Here is a 15,855-nt window from a genome sequence, read left to right on the forward strand (position 1 = left end):
CACCCATCAGCAAAAGAAGCTTTCAGAAGAGCCAGGCTTATCCATTATGGTATGAATATAACTTAGCAAGTGACAAAGAGCCACCTGTTATTAATCATTACCTACCAATATAGAACTTCTGACCATAGCCAACAAATTCCTCCTTGTCTGGAACACAGCAAATGGCAGGAACAGAATATGTGAAGGAGAAAGAGAAGTTTACTTAGAAGAGGTACATGAAATAAATCTTTAAATAAATAAATCTTTAAATCTTCAAGCGACACTATTTCAGTAGATGGCAGCACAGCTGAATTTGTCCTTGGCAGCTTATTGAAAACTGTCCCAAGCACTTTCCATTTTATCACATGCACTAAACTATATAGAGACATGCTCCAGAAATTTAGCAACACACTGCATATATTCTGTCTAGTATAGTTGGAACAAAAATCTATTATAGGCTTCTTTAAAATTATAAGAAATACTGAGTCATAGTGAAAACACATATTTGGGTATACATTTTTAAATGTTCCCAAGGAAAACTGATTTTTTAAAAAAGAAACATACAAACTGGTTTTGGCTTTAACTCCTAGATATGGCGTTCTGTAGACCCAATAATTAATTTCTTTGTTAGAAATGGGTTGTTATTTTTTCCCTTATAAAATGGTTCATTCTGTAGAAAATTAGTATTTGCTTTATAGATGCAAATTCTTTCTGACTCTGAGAGACAAAAGAGTGGAAAACTGTGCCTAGTAGTAACATCTAGAGCTATTTTAAACTTCTGTCTCTGCTTCCACTGGGGTCTCAGAAAAATTATCGAAAACTATGGGGAAAAATGTTATAAAACTGTCATTTGAAATTACTTCTTACTAACGTATTCCTTTTCACTTATACAACTCTGTTCTGATCATTGAAATAATATAGAAAGAGCATTTATTCATAGAATGAAATGACATAAATCTTTCTTAACTTTTGTGTTTAAACACACATTTTAAAATATAAAGAAAACACACAAGTATCAACTCCATCTTCTGGTAAGAAAGCACATTTTTCTAACTGAAAATTGGCAATAAGTTTAAAAGAAAATGTTTACTTAGGGATATAGTCATAAGAGTACTTTCATTGTTCATTTAAATATATTTTCTATGACATTGAATGTCTCGTCATTGATTTCATCCTTAAAATATCATATCTTAAAACACTTCCAGTGAAGTATTCATGTTGAGGCATGTTTGAAAGATCTCAAACAGCTCTATTTGGTATACCAAGGACATAAAAATGAATAGTTACCTTCTGAAAGTTCCTCTGGATATTTTGGTAAGTTAAGAAACAGACATGAAAAAGTTAAGCCTTTGAGGAGATCAAGTTGGCAAACTGAAGACAAATAACAAACAAATGACACAAGTGAGGCATTCGTGTTACCCTTAGAGAGAGTTGTAAGCTGGGCAAGATGAACAGCACACAAACTAGACTCAGAAACTCACTGGACCTGTGTCTGCTGCCCAGCAGACTCTAACTTCCTGAAAGCTGCTTATCTCAACTCTCCTCAAAGGCCCTCTATCCATGCAGACTTCCCTCTACCCGGCTGGCACAGATGGGGATTGAAAGAGAGAAATTATAGGAAGTCAACTAATGTGAGCCTTCTCTCCCTGTCTCTGCCAGAGGCCATCTGCCTGCAACCCTGTGATGTGGAGGAAGTGGTGGAAGGGGCACTGGCAGCCTTGAGCCACACCATCCTCATTCCTTACCCATCCCAGGCCCAGTTACATATTCCACCTCCAGTTGGCCCCTTGAAGATAGGTGTAACTAAACACAGAGCATACTCTTTTCTTTGTTTTCTAGATGTCTTGAAACATCTATCATCCCTGTTTTTGTTTGTTTGTTTTTGGTAGCGGGGAGAGAGAGAGAGTGTGTGTGTATGTAAATTGAATTCCTAATTAGACTATACCATCCAGAGGTATTCAAAGAGGTCACATCATACTTCATTCAGAGACAAGTTGGGGATAAAACTTAAGAAACTTAACTGCCCGTTAAGTGCTCAAGGAACAGAATTGAGCATCTTAGAAAAAAATGCCAGCCTCAAGCCAATTGTTCCTTAATTGAGCTCCTAAGTGAGGAGGATTCAGAATGTACTTGAGAGTTCTCATGCTTTCAACCATGAGGAGTCCAGAAGGAGCGCTCTACCGTAACTAAGGGCAGCTGCACGCTTTCCTCTGCAGTTCTATCAGAGAACGAACTGCTGACTGCCCCTATATTTCTTTGTAATAATGCTGGCTAACCCTCATGCACTTATGTTCTAAGCATGTTTTATATATATAATTTTTCCCACTTTAGACATGGGGCACCTGAAGGATAAACTGTGGAAAATTCTTAAAGAGATGGGAATACCAGATCACCTTACCTGTCTCTTGAGAAACCTATAATGTGGGTCAAGAAGCAACAGTTAGAACCAGACATGGAACAATGGACTGGTTCAAAATTGGGAAAGGAGTATGTCAAAGCTGTATATTGTCACCCTGCTTATTTAACTTATATGCAGAGTACATCATGTGAAATGCTGGGCTGGATGAATCACAAGCTGGAATCAAGATTGCTGGGAGAAATATCAACAACCTCAGATATATAGATGTTACCACTCTAATGCCACAAAATGAAAAACTAAAGAGTTTCTTGATGAGGGTGAAAGTGGAGAGTGAAAAACTAGCTTAAAACTCAACATTTAAAAAACTAAGATCATGGCATCCAGTCCCATCACTTCATGGCAAATAGGGAAAAAGTGTAAGCAGTGACAGATTTTATTTTCTTGGGCTCCAAAATCACTGCAGACAGTGACTGCAACCATGAAATTAAAAGATACTTGCTCCTTGGAAGAAAAACTATGACAGCATATTAAAAAGCAGAGACATTACTTTACTGACAAAGGTCCATCTAGTCAAAACTATGGTTTTTCAGTAGTCATGGTACAGATGTGAGAGTTGGACCATAAAGAAGGCTGAGTGCCAAAGAATTAATGCTTTTGAGCCTTGGTGTTGGAGAAGACTCTTGAGAGTCCCTTGGATTGAAAGGAGATCAAATCAGTCAATCCTAAAGGAAATCAGTCCTAAACAGTTGGAAGGACTGTTGCCAAAGCTGAAACTCCAATACTTTGGCCACTTGATGTGAAGAGCCAACTTATTAGAAAAGACCTTGATGCCTGGAAAGATGGAAGGCAAAAGGAGAAGAGGGCAACAGAGGATGAGATAGTTAGATGGCATCACCAACTCAATGGACATGAATCTGAGCAAACTTTTGGAGATAGTGGAGGACAGAGGAGCCTGACATGCTACAGTCCATGGGGTCGCAAAGAGTTGGACATGACTTAGCTACTGAACAATAACAACAATAACCTGACGGGCAGAGAGGTTAAGTGACAGAGGAGCCTCCCAGTTAGTGAGTAATGGGCCAGAATTCACGCTTGGACATTCTGCCTCCAGTCCATGGCTTTGACCACTGCAACACTGCCTTTCCTCTCACAGATGTCTCAAGTACCTCTAAGCCTAAGCTGCAACTTTGGCATGCAGAGTGTCTCCAGCAAAATGACCAGTTGAACAGAACAAAGAAGGATGACTATAATCCAGAGGAATTAAGCATTAAACCAATCCCAAACACTGAACCAAGTGTAGATCATTAAATCACCCCTAACAGGCCAATTATCTAATTGAAAACAGGAAATTTAGAAAGAATATAAATGGTAAATAATTTCGGAGAATTTAGGTGAGTAGTTTCCCAGCTCCATCTGCCTCAATGCTATCTCTTTTATAACTAATATATATACAGCAATCTCTCTACTCTTATAAAGTGAAATCCATAGATATAATCTAACACATATAACTTTTAAAAACCAGTGCAATGCTCTGCATGCGTGTGTGCTGTCACTTCAGCCGTGTCCAACTCTTTGAGATCCTAAGGACTATAGCCTGCCAGGCTCCTCTGTCCGTGGGATTCTCCAGGCAAGAATACTGGAATGGGTTGTGCAATGCTCTAACTGGAATATAAAGAAAGTAAAAGGAAGCGATTTATATTTTAAAAGTCTGTATTTTAAAAAAGTATATATTTTGGGAATGACTTCTCTATTAAACAAGAGAAACTATTAGATGCCTATACCTGTCTATATTGAGGGCTTCCCTAGTGGCTCAGTTGGTAAAGAATCTGCCTGCAATGCAGGAGACCCAGGTTCGATCCCTGGGTAGGGAAGATCCCCTAGAGAAGGAAATGGCAACCCACTCTGGTACTCTTATGATGCTTACACCTATCTATACTGAAGAAGCCTGGCTTTAAAGGAAGTAAGAAGATCAGAAAATAGTCCTAATATGAAGTAGAGAAAAATACAGGAACAAAGTAACAAGTGGACATTAGAAAAAAAACATGTTCTGATAAATAGTAACAGATTAGATTCATTTATGTATATGGGAAAGGGGGAACTTGACATAAATGAAGTAGATGTAATGTATGCCAAAGTAATTATAGACTGATGAAGTGAAGAAAATGAGACATCATACACTAGAAGAGGGTGAGTAAGGTTAACACGCTCCCAAAGGTTGCCAGTGCCTAAATACTCTGTGGGATTTATTTTTTTTTACTAACGAGGTCAACAGTACTTTGAGGACCAGATACTGGATGAAACCATGTGTCATCAATAATGACAATAACATGTTAAAGAAAAAGAAAAGAATTGATTTAGTATAAATACCTCACTTTTCAGTGTATTTTCTATCAATATAGATTAGACAGAATGTGTGGAATAAATTATTCAACACTTGCAAAATAAATGTCTTTATTCTGTATAAATATCTGTCTCCATAATGACACTCTTCTAAACCAATGAGCTTTTCATGTTACATCTTGTGAAACCTTACATCACTATTGTGTATTAAAGAATTACTTACTCAGATTTGTAATGAGTTTTGTCCATTCAGGAGTTGGTGTAGGATGGTCCCACACTTGGCAGCTCAACTGGCATCCCCAACTCCCAGCAGTTGAAGGCCAGTAGTGCCCCCCAATCAATATGAAAACCAAAACAGTGCTCCCAGAGGGTTCCAAAATGTCCCTAATGAACAGCGCCTCTTAAGGTGAAGTTTACAATATCTCACAACCATACCGCTGACGTATTTCTTCACATCCTTAAAAAGTGTTTAACGTATACCAAAATTTGGATAACACATTTATAAACCAGTACCAAATATTCACATCTTACTTACCAGATTCAAATGTTTCTTCATCTGTCGTTTTTCCATGAGGCAAAACAGAAGTGTAGTTATGTTACTATCCATAGCAAGTCTATAGTTCAACAGTCTAATTCCCTGACCCTGTGTTTCTGCACACACAACACTTTTAAAATGCTTTTCCTAACCCAAGGCCAACTCAGGGGTGTGTCTGTGGCAATAAAGCTTTAAATGAGATATATACGCAGCTGGGCTGTGATGACAAGAAGGGATACAAGCAGGAGCTTAAAATAAATAAAATCATAAGATAGAAAAGGATAAATAAGATCAAAAAGAGACTCAGAGGGAAGGGAAAGGTGGAATGTCATGGTAAACTCCAATATCTGGTTGGATGGTACACAGCTTTGCTGCTAGAGGCCTGCCTGAAGCTTTGGAGGTCCATAAGCAAAGGGAGCAGGATGAGGGGAAGAAGCAGACAAATAGCTTGACAGGTTAGGGTTGTTTAGGTGACTGAAAAATACCTGAGATAATGCCTCATCAGTTAAAATGATTATTGTTAGTGTTTTAAAGAGACATTAAGCATTGAGAAGCTAGAATTTATATGCAGAGCAATTTGAAATATATAGCAATATTACTAATACATCCTTGAATCTGGTGATGCTACATCTATGGTCTACTCATGTATGAAATTGTTTATAATAGAAAATATTAGACATAATTCAAATGTCTACCAGTAAGTGATTATATAAATGCACAACAACTTACCTAATCAATAAGCTGTTTAAAAAAATATGAGGAGGCTCTTTATGTATTATGATGGAATCATCTCCAAAGATACAATTTTAAGTAAAAAAAAACAGGAACAGAACAGTGTATATAGCATACCATCAAAGAGTACATGCATTTGTGTTTTAAAAAGAGGTGAGAATGAGGTGTGTGGGAGAGGAGGAAAAAACATACATCATTGCACAGAATATGTCTGGAGGGATGCCAAAGAAACAGAGCATTTATTGCCTCAAGAAAGAAAACTGAGTAGGGAAACAGGAAGAGAGAGGGAATTTTACTGAATATATTTTCCTAGTTTTTTGAACTTGAAAGATGTGACTGGTTAACCTAATAAAAACTTTTCATTAAAATTATAGAAAGGAAATGAATATTACTGCTAGTTAAAACCACTCACCCAGGATGTATACTTGGTAGAATAAATATGTCAACATTATTCTGTAGTTGTTCTGGGAAATACATGTAAATCTTTGAAATACTCAGTATTTAAACATTTCATGTCATTCTTTAATTTCTAAAACTAGATTAACCTGTAAAGCCAAGACACATTCACTTATCAGACTAAAGACTCTCCATTTAGTCTTCCAACAAAATCCTAGTGATTCTTGAGTCAATCTTAGTTTTGCCACTAAATTTGAAACATCTTTTCCCAATTTCCAAAAAGTGTAAGGATAGAAATGTGAAAAGTTTTAATATATCTCTCAGAAATTTGGAACCCGTGACTATTGATCTGTACTAGAATCTACCAGAAGATGATATCAAACAATAACTGGATATTTTGCTTTTAAAATTTTGATATCTCAGTATTCCATAGTATTTCACAAAGAGCATGTGGATTCTAGAATTTCTCCTGAATGTTACTGAATGTAACACTAGAGCATTACTGTGTATTTCTGTGATTGTTTCCAAAAAGTGCTTTCTAGAACACTTTCTAAAAGGTTGGTCTGGAGCATGGAGACATCCTTCCAGCTGTGCTTCCCTTCTGAGTGTCAGAACCATAGGAAAATGCTGGGGTGGGGGCTTATTTTACACATTTCTTCCAGAGAAAAAGGTCCATGGGTCCTTTGACTGACTGCTTCAGAAAATCTATAGTTGAGCTGCTTTGTATCTCTCCTAGTAGTAAATCTATCAAGAAATGCTACCTGCTTCCACACATTTCTCATCAATCTTCATGTCATCATCTATAAAAGAGCAAGCATAGACAGGGAAAAAATGAAATTAAATGTGTTACTATCACAACAAAAATCCCCTGCTAAGTCATTCAGTCATGTCCAACTCTGTGGGACCCCATAGACACCAGCCCACCAGGCTCCTGCATCCCTGGGATTCTCCAGGCAAGAACACTGGAGTGGGTTGCCATTTCCTTCTCCAATGCAGGAAAGTGAAAAGTGAAAGTGAAGTTGCTCAGTCGTGTCCGACCCTCAGCAACCCCATGGACTGCAGCCCACCAGGCTCCTCCGTCCATGAGATTTTCCAGGCAAGAGTACTGGAGTGGGTTGCCATTGCCTTCTCTGCAAAAATCCCCTATGTATAGGCTATGGCAATGAAACTCAGACCACCGTATATCATGTTATTCTTACAGCAATCACTCACTCAGACAGATAAAAAGGACTCTATTGTACTAAATGAAAAAATATATATGTTATGGGAGGCTACAGGACATCACATGGTTAAAATTATAAAAGCATAGGCTTTTGAATGCTGGACAAATGATTTTACCTCTAAGCCTCCATTTTCTATCTATAAATGAGGGTAGTAACAATACATACTGTGTAGGATAAGATTGAGATAATGCAGGAAAAGCTCATACACATGGTAAGTGCTCAATAAGATTAACTATTTTTACCTTTAGTTGGGATATATATATATATGAGAATAAAAGAATATAACTTTCAAAATTGTTCAACTCAAAACTCTTTACAGTGTAACCCAAACACTGCATATGTTTTCTTTTGACTGACATCTTTTTATAAATTAGGGTATTAGTACACTATTAGGCACACAGAAAGAGCTTATTAAACAGCTGAATTGAAGTGAATTAAGAAAGCTACAGGAATTTTCTAGGTGGCTTTGGAAATGAAGCTTTTTTCCCCACAAATACTGTTTCCTACCTTCTTCCATAGAAATCGCTGGGTACAGATGATTGAAGCCGGGGGGCGGGGGGGGGGGAGAGAGAAAGCACAATATTTTATGCTATAATTTATCAGATGAATTTACCCACATTAATAAAAGTGAAGTGCCAAAATTATTCTCTAAAAATTCAGTGGAGACTTAGTAACAAAATGCTAAGTGAATATCCTATAGAAACCAATACATTCGTGAGCCTTGCTGGAAACGGAATCTGTTTGCTTCTGGCAAATCCTATTCCCTTCTATCCTAATAAACTCTGCAAGAGTTGCATTCTACTCATTTTGAATTAAGGCACTTATTATTGATTCATTATATTTTTAGAACTCAAACCTTGAATGAAAAGAAGAAAGAGAAAGGAAGAGAGAAAGAGGAAGAAAAGATGGAAGGAAGAGAGAGAAAGGAGGGAGGGAAACAGATGACAACTACAGTGAATCTTCAGTAAATAACTCTTTAGTAACTGTCTATAAACTAACATATGCTTGGAATTTTTCAATAACTCTTGAGTAATAAAGTTGTGTACACCTTCTGAATCAGTATCTTTACCTAAGATTTTTTTTCCTATAGTAACTTTCAAGCAGAACAGAATTATATGAAATAATGTTTCATTTTGATATTTCATATTTAGAAATATTTATTTGTAACATCATCTCCAAAAACTAAAAAGAAATGACTTGATAGTTCAGATAGTGCTGTCCTCCATCAAAAACATCTCTGCGAGAAATGATCCTTTAAGTCAGTGGGCTCCATACCTTGGGTTCTTGGACTCAGAAATATGTGAGGATAATAATACAGAGCTGCAAACTCTTTTCAAGATGGACTTTGCAAAAGTCTAACAGAAGTGGCACATAGCCTGTGCAAGCAAATTAAATGTTAACAAGTGGTCCTACTGGTTACCAGATACTGATTAAAGCTGAGTTAGACTTTTCATATGCCTTTGAGAAACAAAATAGGAAAATGAGTTAAAGAAGTCCTTCAATCTGGTTTGGTAAACAAAATTTTTTTCAAAGCACAGGGGAAATAACTAGAATATCACCATGAAGATGATATCATGACAAATGTTTCTCATAAAATGTTACATTAGAGAAAAAAGATAAAAGGTAGTACTGCAGCTGTTACTATAATCATGTCAAATACGGTTCCATAACTGGAAGGTAGTATGAAACTATTGCCAGTGTAAAGGAATTCTAAGAATTTATTTCCCAAAAAATGTCTTTATAGTTGTCATGTTTTCAAGAGAAAAAAAAATGGGAATTTTTGGCTTAGAGAACTGAGAAATAAAGAGGGTGAGAATTCTCTATGGGCAAGTCTACGTCTATGCCCTTCTCCCTCCTTGGGGTGCCTCTTCCCCTTCTGTAACTGCTGCCAGGGAGCATATCGGAAGGGCCTTGATCAGTAGGGTCTAGCTGCACTCTACAAGCTAACATCCCTCATTAAGGCAGTAAGTCGTTCACAAGCGTTTGCCACCGTGGATGCCTTTGCTGACCATTGCCCCACTGCCATTTGAAAATACTGTGTAGTGAACAAACTACACTCATCGAACAGTAATTCAGTCCCATGTTTACTTGTCAAAGGCACACGCGCTACACCACCACAAAGCCTTGCTTGCCAGTAGATGTACAATGCATGGACTAGCCATAGACACCTCAGGGGACTTCAAGCTGGGGAGTGAACCCTGAAAGTGTCACAACACAAGGACATTTGCATTTTTCACGAACTGAAAACTGAAAAGTCTTCTAAATCCCAAGGAATGAATGTTTACGGTAGGATTTCAGATGGCTGCCAGGAGGCCATTTGGGGCATGGGGACGTTTAAAGATCCTCCTTTGGGCAGGAAGCCAGTCCTGGAAGAGACGGAGCTGGCTTCCCCATGAGGCAAACGCTGGATTTGAGGTGTCAGCATACTCACAGATGGTGGATCTGAGGTGTTTGTAAGGCTGGTACGGCTGAGACCACCAGAACTCCCGTTGCTTCCTGTGCAAAAACAAATACACTGTGAGAAAAAAATAGAACCCAGGTTAACCCAGGTGAGATAGACCCAGGACAGAAAGTTTTCTAGAATTCTGTTGCCTCCAACCAAGTGAACAAGATTCCACCTCCAAAGTGTCAGTTGCTCAGTCAAGTCCGACTCTTTGCGACCCCATGGACTGGATAACCCGCCAGGCTCCTCTGTCCATGGAATTCTCCAGACAAGAATACTGGAGTGGATAGCCATTCCCTTCTCCAGGGGACCTTCCTGACCCAGGGGTCGAACCTAGGTCTCTTGCATTGCAGGCAGACTCTTCACCATCTGAGCCACCAGGGAAGCCTCCACACACATTGTCAAATACGTTCTGCAAATGTACAGTCTTTCTTATTTTGTCCTGCCTCATAGCATCTTCTCAGAGCCAAACCGATTTAGAGTTAACACCCAGCCCATGACCCTAGTTCATATGCCCAGGGCTTCAGTGCATGAGCCCTGGCACCCCCGTTTCTGGTGTGGTAGCCCGCTCCAGCAGGTCTCAGAATATTCACCACATGTTCTGGTTTCCCTCCCAAGCTGTGAGGCTCTCCATAGTCCCTTTAGAGCCACATGAATTTCAACTCCTTCTGTTGCCCTTTATTTGTGCTCTGATCCAATAAGCCTGTCATTTCTGTATGCTCCTTGCAAGACCCCCACCAGAGCCTCCACACCACTCCCTGCTCTGAGACCATGAGGACTAATCTCCTTAGGCCTTTATCCCTGGTGTGTGTCCTCAGCCCCCAAATTCGGGTCATTCCTTATCCTCTGCACATTAATCCCTGTTCCATCTACCATCTACCGCTCCCTGACACCCTTTCTCACACTCTCTAGAACTGGTAGAAAACCTTTAGTGAAGCCTCTCACCACACTTGACCTTCTTGGAGCTTCCCTGGTGGCTCAGATGGTAAAGAATCTGCCTGCAATGCAGGAGACCTGCGTTCAATCCCTGGGTCAGGAAGATTCCCTGGAGAAGGGAATGACAACCCACTCCAGTATTCTTACCTCGAGAATTCTATGGACAGAGGAGCCTGGCAGGCTACAGTTCATGGGGTCTGAAAGAGTCAGATATGACTGAGTGACTGATACTTGCACTTTCACTTTTCACCTTCTTGCCTTAACTAAACCCAGGTCCCCCGGAGGTCCCTGCTCCCCTTTCCTCTTGCTCCCAGGCTTGTGTGGGTAAACCAGCCCAGACTCGAGGGGGAGGGGAATCCTGATGTGCAGCTTAGCTGATTTCGGTCTTGTCAACATTCCCACTGTGACTGATTTCCAGCTGCCACCTGACGACACTGACCATGAGGAAGGGTGCACACGGGCTCTGCGGGCTGGCTCCAGCATACCACAAGGCCCTCACTCCACAGGGCCTGGAGGTGGGGGTCTCTGCCCTGCCATCTCCAGACCATTCTCCCTCTTCCCTAGAAGAGGCTCTCACTTTGAATACCCTCCTCCTGACTCTTCTGGAAGCCATTCTCAGATGATTCCTGCTCACTCCCATGCTCTTAACACTGCTAAGTCACTTCAGTCGTGTCCGACTCTGTGCGACACCATAGACGGCAGCCCACCAGGCTCCCCAGTCCCTGGGATTCTCCAGGCAAGAACACTGGAGTGGGTTGCCATTTCCTTCTCCAATGCATGAAAGTGAAAAGTGAAAGTCAAGTCGCTCAGTCGTGTCCGACTCTTAGCGACCCCATGGACTACAGCCTACCAGGCTCCTCTGTCCATGGGATTTTCCAGGCAAGAGTACTGGAGTGGGGTGCCATTGCCTTCTCCAGCTCTTAACACTGCTCCATCGTAATTCATGAATATTTTTATTTGGCACATTAATGCCTCTTCCAACACCCTGGCCTCTTGGTTCCTTGATCTCCTCTCTTCCAATGACCTTAGCTACTGCCTCCCACTGTCATCCCCTAGACCTTTCAGTTCCAAAAACTACAATCTCTATAATTTCAATTTCTAGCATCCCTTTCTTCTACCAGCAACTTCTGTCTTCCCACTCCAATAATCTATCAACCTCTTAGGAACCTATAATCCACTGACCTGACTTCCTTTCCACTGATCCTACACTGTCACCTCCCTCCTTAACATAAATGTCATGATCCTTCATAAAAGACACTCTCTTCTCCCTCTCTTAATTTACTGCTAAGTCTGACTCTCTGTCTAGTCTGGACCTGTCCTCCCAGGAAGCTGACCAAATTTATGTAAATTTGACTGTAAATTTATGAACTTGAAGCCTAAGTGGGCCCTTAATGCTGATGACTGTATTTAGTCAATCAATTTCTCTCCAGTTCTCATAGAAACTTTTCAAGCTTTCTCCTCTTTCCTTCCCCAAATCTCCTACCCACTTTACTCTCAGCCATGACATTGGTTGATAAGAAAATAAGAGCAGATGGAAGAGACTTTCCATAAGCTCGCACCATATCCCTCATCCTCAGCTGTGCCCACACTCTGCATTCTCTACTGCTGCGATTACTGTGGGTAAACTGTTCAGAATCCTGTACAAGGCCAACCCCTCTACTTATAGACTTCATCACCTCTCCATCTGCCTCCTCAAGGACTGATAACAGCAGCAATTCTCTCCTTTTTCTCCTGTATCAGGAAAGTTTCCCTCTCACTGGATTTCCCCCATTAGCATTATCTACCCCACCTAAAAACTCTCTCATACCACTCTACTTTCTCCTCTAGCTATTTCTCCACTGCTTTGCTCTGCCTTATACAAAATGTTGCAAAGACTTTTCTGTGCTCAGTTGTCAATGTCTTCAAATCCCCTTTTACTCAGATTTTGGCCCACCCCTCCACTGAAATTGCTTTTATCAAGATCACCAATGACCTCCTTTGCTAAATCCAGTGGTCAGTTCTCAGTCTCCACAACAGTGGTGAACATAGTTGATCAGCACACTCTAACATCATGATTTTCATCCTGTCTCATTGGCGATTCCTTCTCAGTCTCTTTTGCTGGCTCCATTTTCTTCTTTGTGATCTCTTAACATTGGCTGAGTCTTGGGCCTCTTATTCTATCTTCTTTCTCTCTCTAATCACTTCCTTGGGTGATGAGTTGAGATTCAGTAACTGAGCTTTCAACTCAGCCTTGAAAGGTTAATAGAGGGAGCCAGAACTACCTTTTAAACTTTAGTTTCCCAAGTACTAGTCTCTCTTTTCTAGTTGATATGATTATCCTGGTCCCTTTGGTATTTAAGATGTTTAGGGCATATTGACAAGTTGACATTTGGATTTATAGACCAGTGTGTGTTCATCTATCTGCTTGTCTCTCCTCCTATCTTAATTGCAGTAACACTGCTTATCTCCCTTAATTGCAAAAACCTGAGAAATATTTTATTTCCTGATGACTCAGTCTTGGGTCCAGGAATAATGACTTTTCTTACCTCTTCAGAAGTTGGTTAGAAGGGATTAGCCCAGCACAGGTATCAAGGTCAGAGATTTTCCGGGCCTGCCACCAGAGGGCATCATTCTGGTCCACAATCTGGAGGATGTCTCCTTTCTGGAAAGGCAGCCCGGCATCCATGCAAGGGATGGTGGGGTCCTCCTGGGGCCAGTACTCGATCATGGCACGAACATACACCTGATGGTAGGCACGTAATGACATCATCAGAAGAATCCTTACCCCCAGGTTGTTAAGACTTAAAATCATCTCTCTCACTCTTCTACCTACTAGTGCTATCTTTCCTCTCCATCTTCACCAAGAAGAAGAAATCCCTTCTTGAACTGAGTCTAAGAGCCATGAAAAAAAAAAGTGACTTTGGGAATAAAATCTTTTAGTTCTGAGAAGTTTCTGCTCAAATGTTCACCACTCCTGATGTTACTTCTTAATTTCTCAATACCCCCATTTTCTCTTACTGTGTTCATTTACTGATTTGCGTCTCATGTCATCAGTGTTGAAAAATATGCAATACAATATTGAACAAATGATCAACACATTACAGAGGATAGTAGTAAAATATAAAGTTTTTTTGTTTTGTGTTTTTTTTTTTTTTTTTTTGCTGTTATTGTGGAGGATTTACTGTGTGTGGGTAAAGGTTTTTACTGTGGGTAAAGGTTTTTACTGTGTGGGTCTGAAGGTTCAGTTAATTCTTACCGTCTTCTGGCTGTTAACAGGAGGGTCAGAAACTGGAACCACCTTGAACATAATTGTGCCACGAGACATGGCCTAGAAAATGTCAGAGGAGAGAATGGCAAACCTCAGACTTTACTGGGTTATTAGGGTTTGGCAGGTGAAAGTTAAAAACAATGTGTGCAGGTCAAATGGTGACATCTCCCACAGGGGCTTTTACAAGGGCTCAACAGCTAAATATCACCACCCAGAAACGGACATTAGAAGAACTTTAGCTTCACTTCTGTCCTGCTGTGTGGGGTCCAGGGTCCTGAGGCTGGACTCTCCTAGTACCCTCCACCTTGCTCTCATCAGGACACCACACTCAGCAAGCTCTTTTTCCCCCAAAGCATGAGGAGGGAAAGGAACTCTTTTTTTTTTTTTTTTTTAACCAACGAAGTATCATCTTTGTCGTGTGTAAGAACTTTTAGGTTCCTCACAGTGTAGAGTCATAGTAAGGACATCGTGACATCAGCCATGTATACTGTTGGGGTAGGTAGGAGTTAGTCATTTTCCCAGCTTCTCAGCAGTAGAGAATCCGCCTACTAATGCAGGAGTCCTCCCCTCCCCACCGCCCCCCCACCCCCGCCCCGTCAACCCCAACGCCCCCAGCCCCTGCCATTGGATCCGTGGTTCCAGAAGATCTCTTGGAGAAGGAAACGGGTAACCCATTCCAGTATTCTTGCCTGGAAAATCCCTTGCACAGAGAAGCCTGCCGGGCTACAGTCCATGGGGTCACAAAGAGTTGGACTTGTCAGACTGAACAGGCTAGGTGAAAAACTTCAGAATTGTCGCTTAATTACTATATCTCTGCTTAGAAATGCCAGGACCCTAGACAGTAATCATCAGAAACAATGACTTTGAAAACTTATTAATACTGTCCAAAAAAAAAAAAAATCAATCTTAAAGAGCTTTGCTTTAACTTCGTCTTTGTTTCAAGGATTAGAAATAATGTTAAATAAATACCCTCCGACAAAATAGTCTCACAATAAATGGTATCTATTACTGTCATTCCTTGCTGTCAAGGCTCATATATTCTCATATCTGTACCACCTCCTAACGCCTAGCACATATTGGACAGTCATATAAATATTTCATTCGAATGAGTGAAGGAGTGATAGCACTGAGATTCAAGTTGCACTCTAGTTAAAGCTTCGAGTCTTGCTTTTTGCGTTAGACCCTGAGTGCATGAGAAAACGAAGGATAAAAACCTTCTCCGACTTGCTGCCAGTGCTAAACTATTAATTCCCAACATGCAATAAAACTCCGTAGTTACCCGAGCCAGGTCAAAGCAGTCTCCAACTCTCCTTTCGATACGCGGGAGTAGAGCAGAAGTTTATGCAAATACTGGAAAGGAACTCTTGATCTGACTTTCACTCTTCATGTCTCTGTCAGTAAGTCTTTCCTAAACACTTGTTTCTGTATCAGGCAGCCTCATCTGATGGGGAAGAAGATCCCAAGTCTTCTCAGGGGTACTGACAAGCCTCTAAACTAATGGTAGAGGAGACAGAGAACCTCCTAGCTTGATGTGGGAGGTAGGAACACACCCCTCAGCCCCACTCCCCCAAAACACACACCATGACAGACACTGGAGATCCAGAGATGAACAAGAAAGATCTCATTCTCACTCAGGAATCTCATGACCCCACTGTCATGGTAACT

At 40.6% G+C, this 15,855-nt stretch overlaps 1 protein-coding gene and 1 non-coding gene across 2 annotated transcripts in view; one reads left to right on the forward strand and one right to left on the reverse strand.

The window, feature by feature from the left end:
• MPP4 (MAGUK p55 scaffold protein 4) overlaps positions 1-15,855 on the reverse strand; it is a 41,173-nt gene that overhangs the window by 13,264 nt on the left and 12,054 nt on the right. The window contains exons 8-15 of the mRNA XM_024981291.2: positions 14,179-14,250; positions 13,469-13,665; positions 9,996-10,060; positions 8,072-8,089; positions 7,103-7,141; positions 5,214-5,234; positions 1,267-1,281; positions 106-147 (exon numbers count right to left, since the gene is read on the reverse strand). Of these exons, the coding sequence (XP_024837059.2) occupies positions 106-147; positions 1,267-1,281; positions 5,214-5,234; positions 7,103-7,141; positions 8,072-8,089; positions 9,996-10,060; positions 13,469-13,665; positions 14,179-14,250 (469 nt within the window). The remainder of the gene's footprint in view (positions 1-105; positions 148-1,266; positions 1,282-5,213; positions 5,235-7,102; positions 7,142-8,071; positions 8,090-9,995; positions 10,061-13,468; positions 13,666-14,178; positions 14,251-15,855) is intronic.
• On the forward strand, positions 4,138-4,209 carry TRNAC-GCA (transfer RNA cysteine (anticodon GCA)). The gene has a single exon. It is a non-coding gene; the product is annotated as a tRNA-Cys (tRNA).

Source organism: Bos taurus, chromosome 2, assembly GCF_002263795.3.
Source record: "Bos taurus isolate L1 Dominette 01449 registration number 42190680 breed Hereford chromosome 2, ARS-UCD2.0, whole genome shotgun sequence".
NCBI lineage: Eukaryota > Metazoa > Chordata > Mammalia > Artiodactyla > Bovidae > Bos > Bos taurus.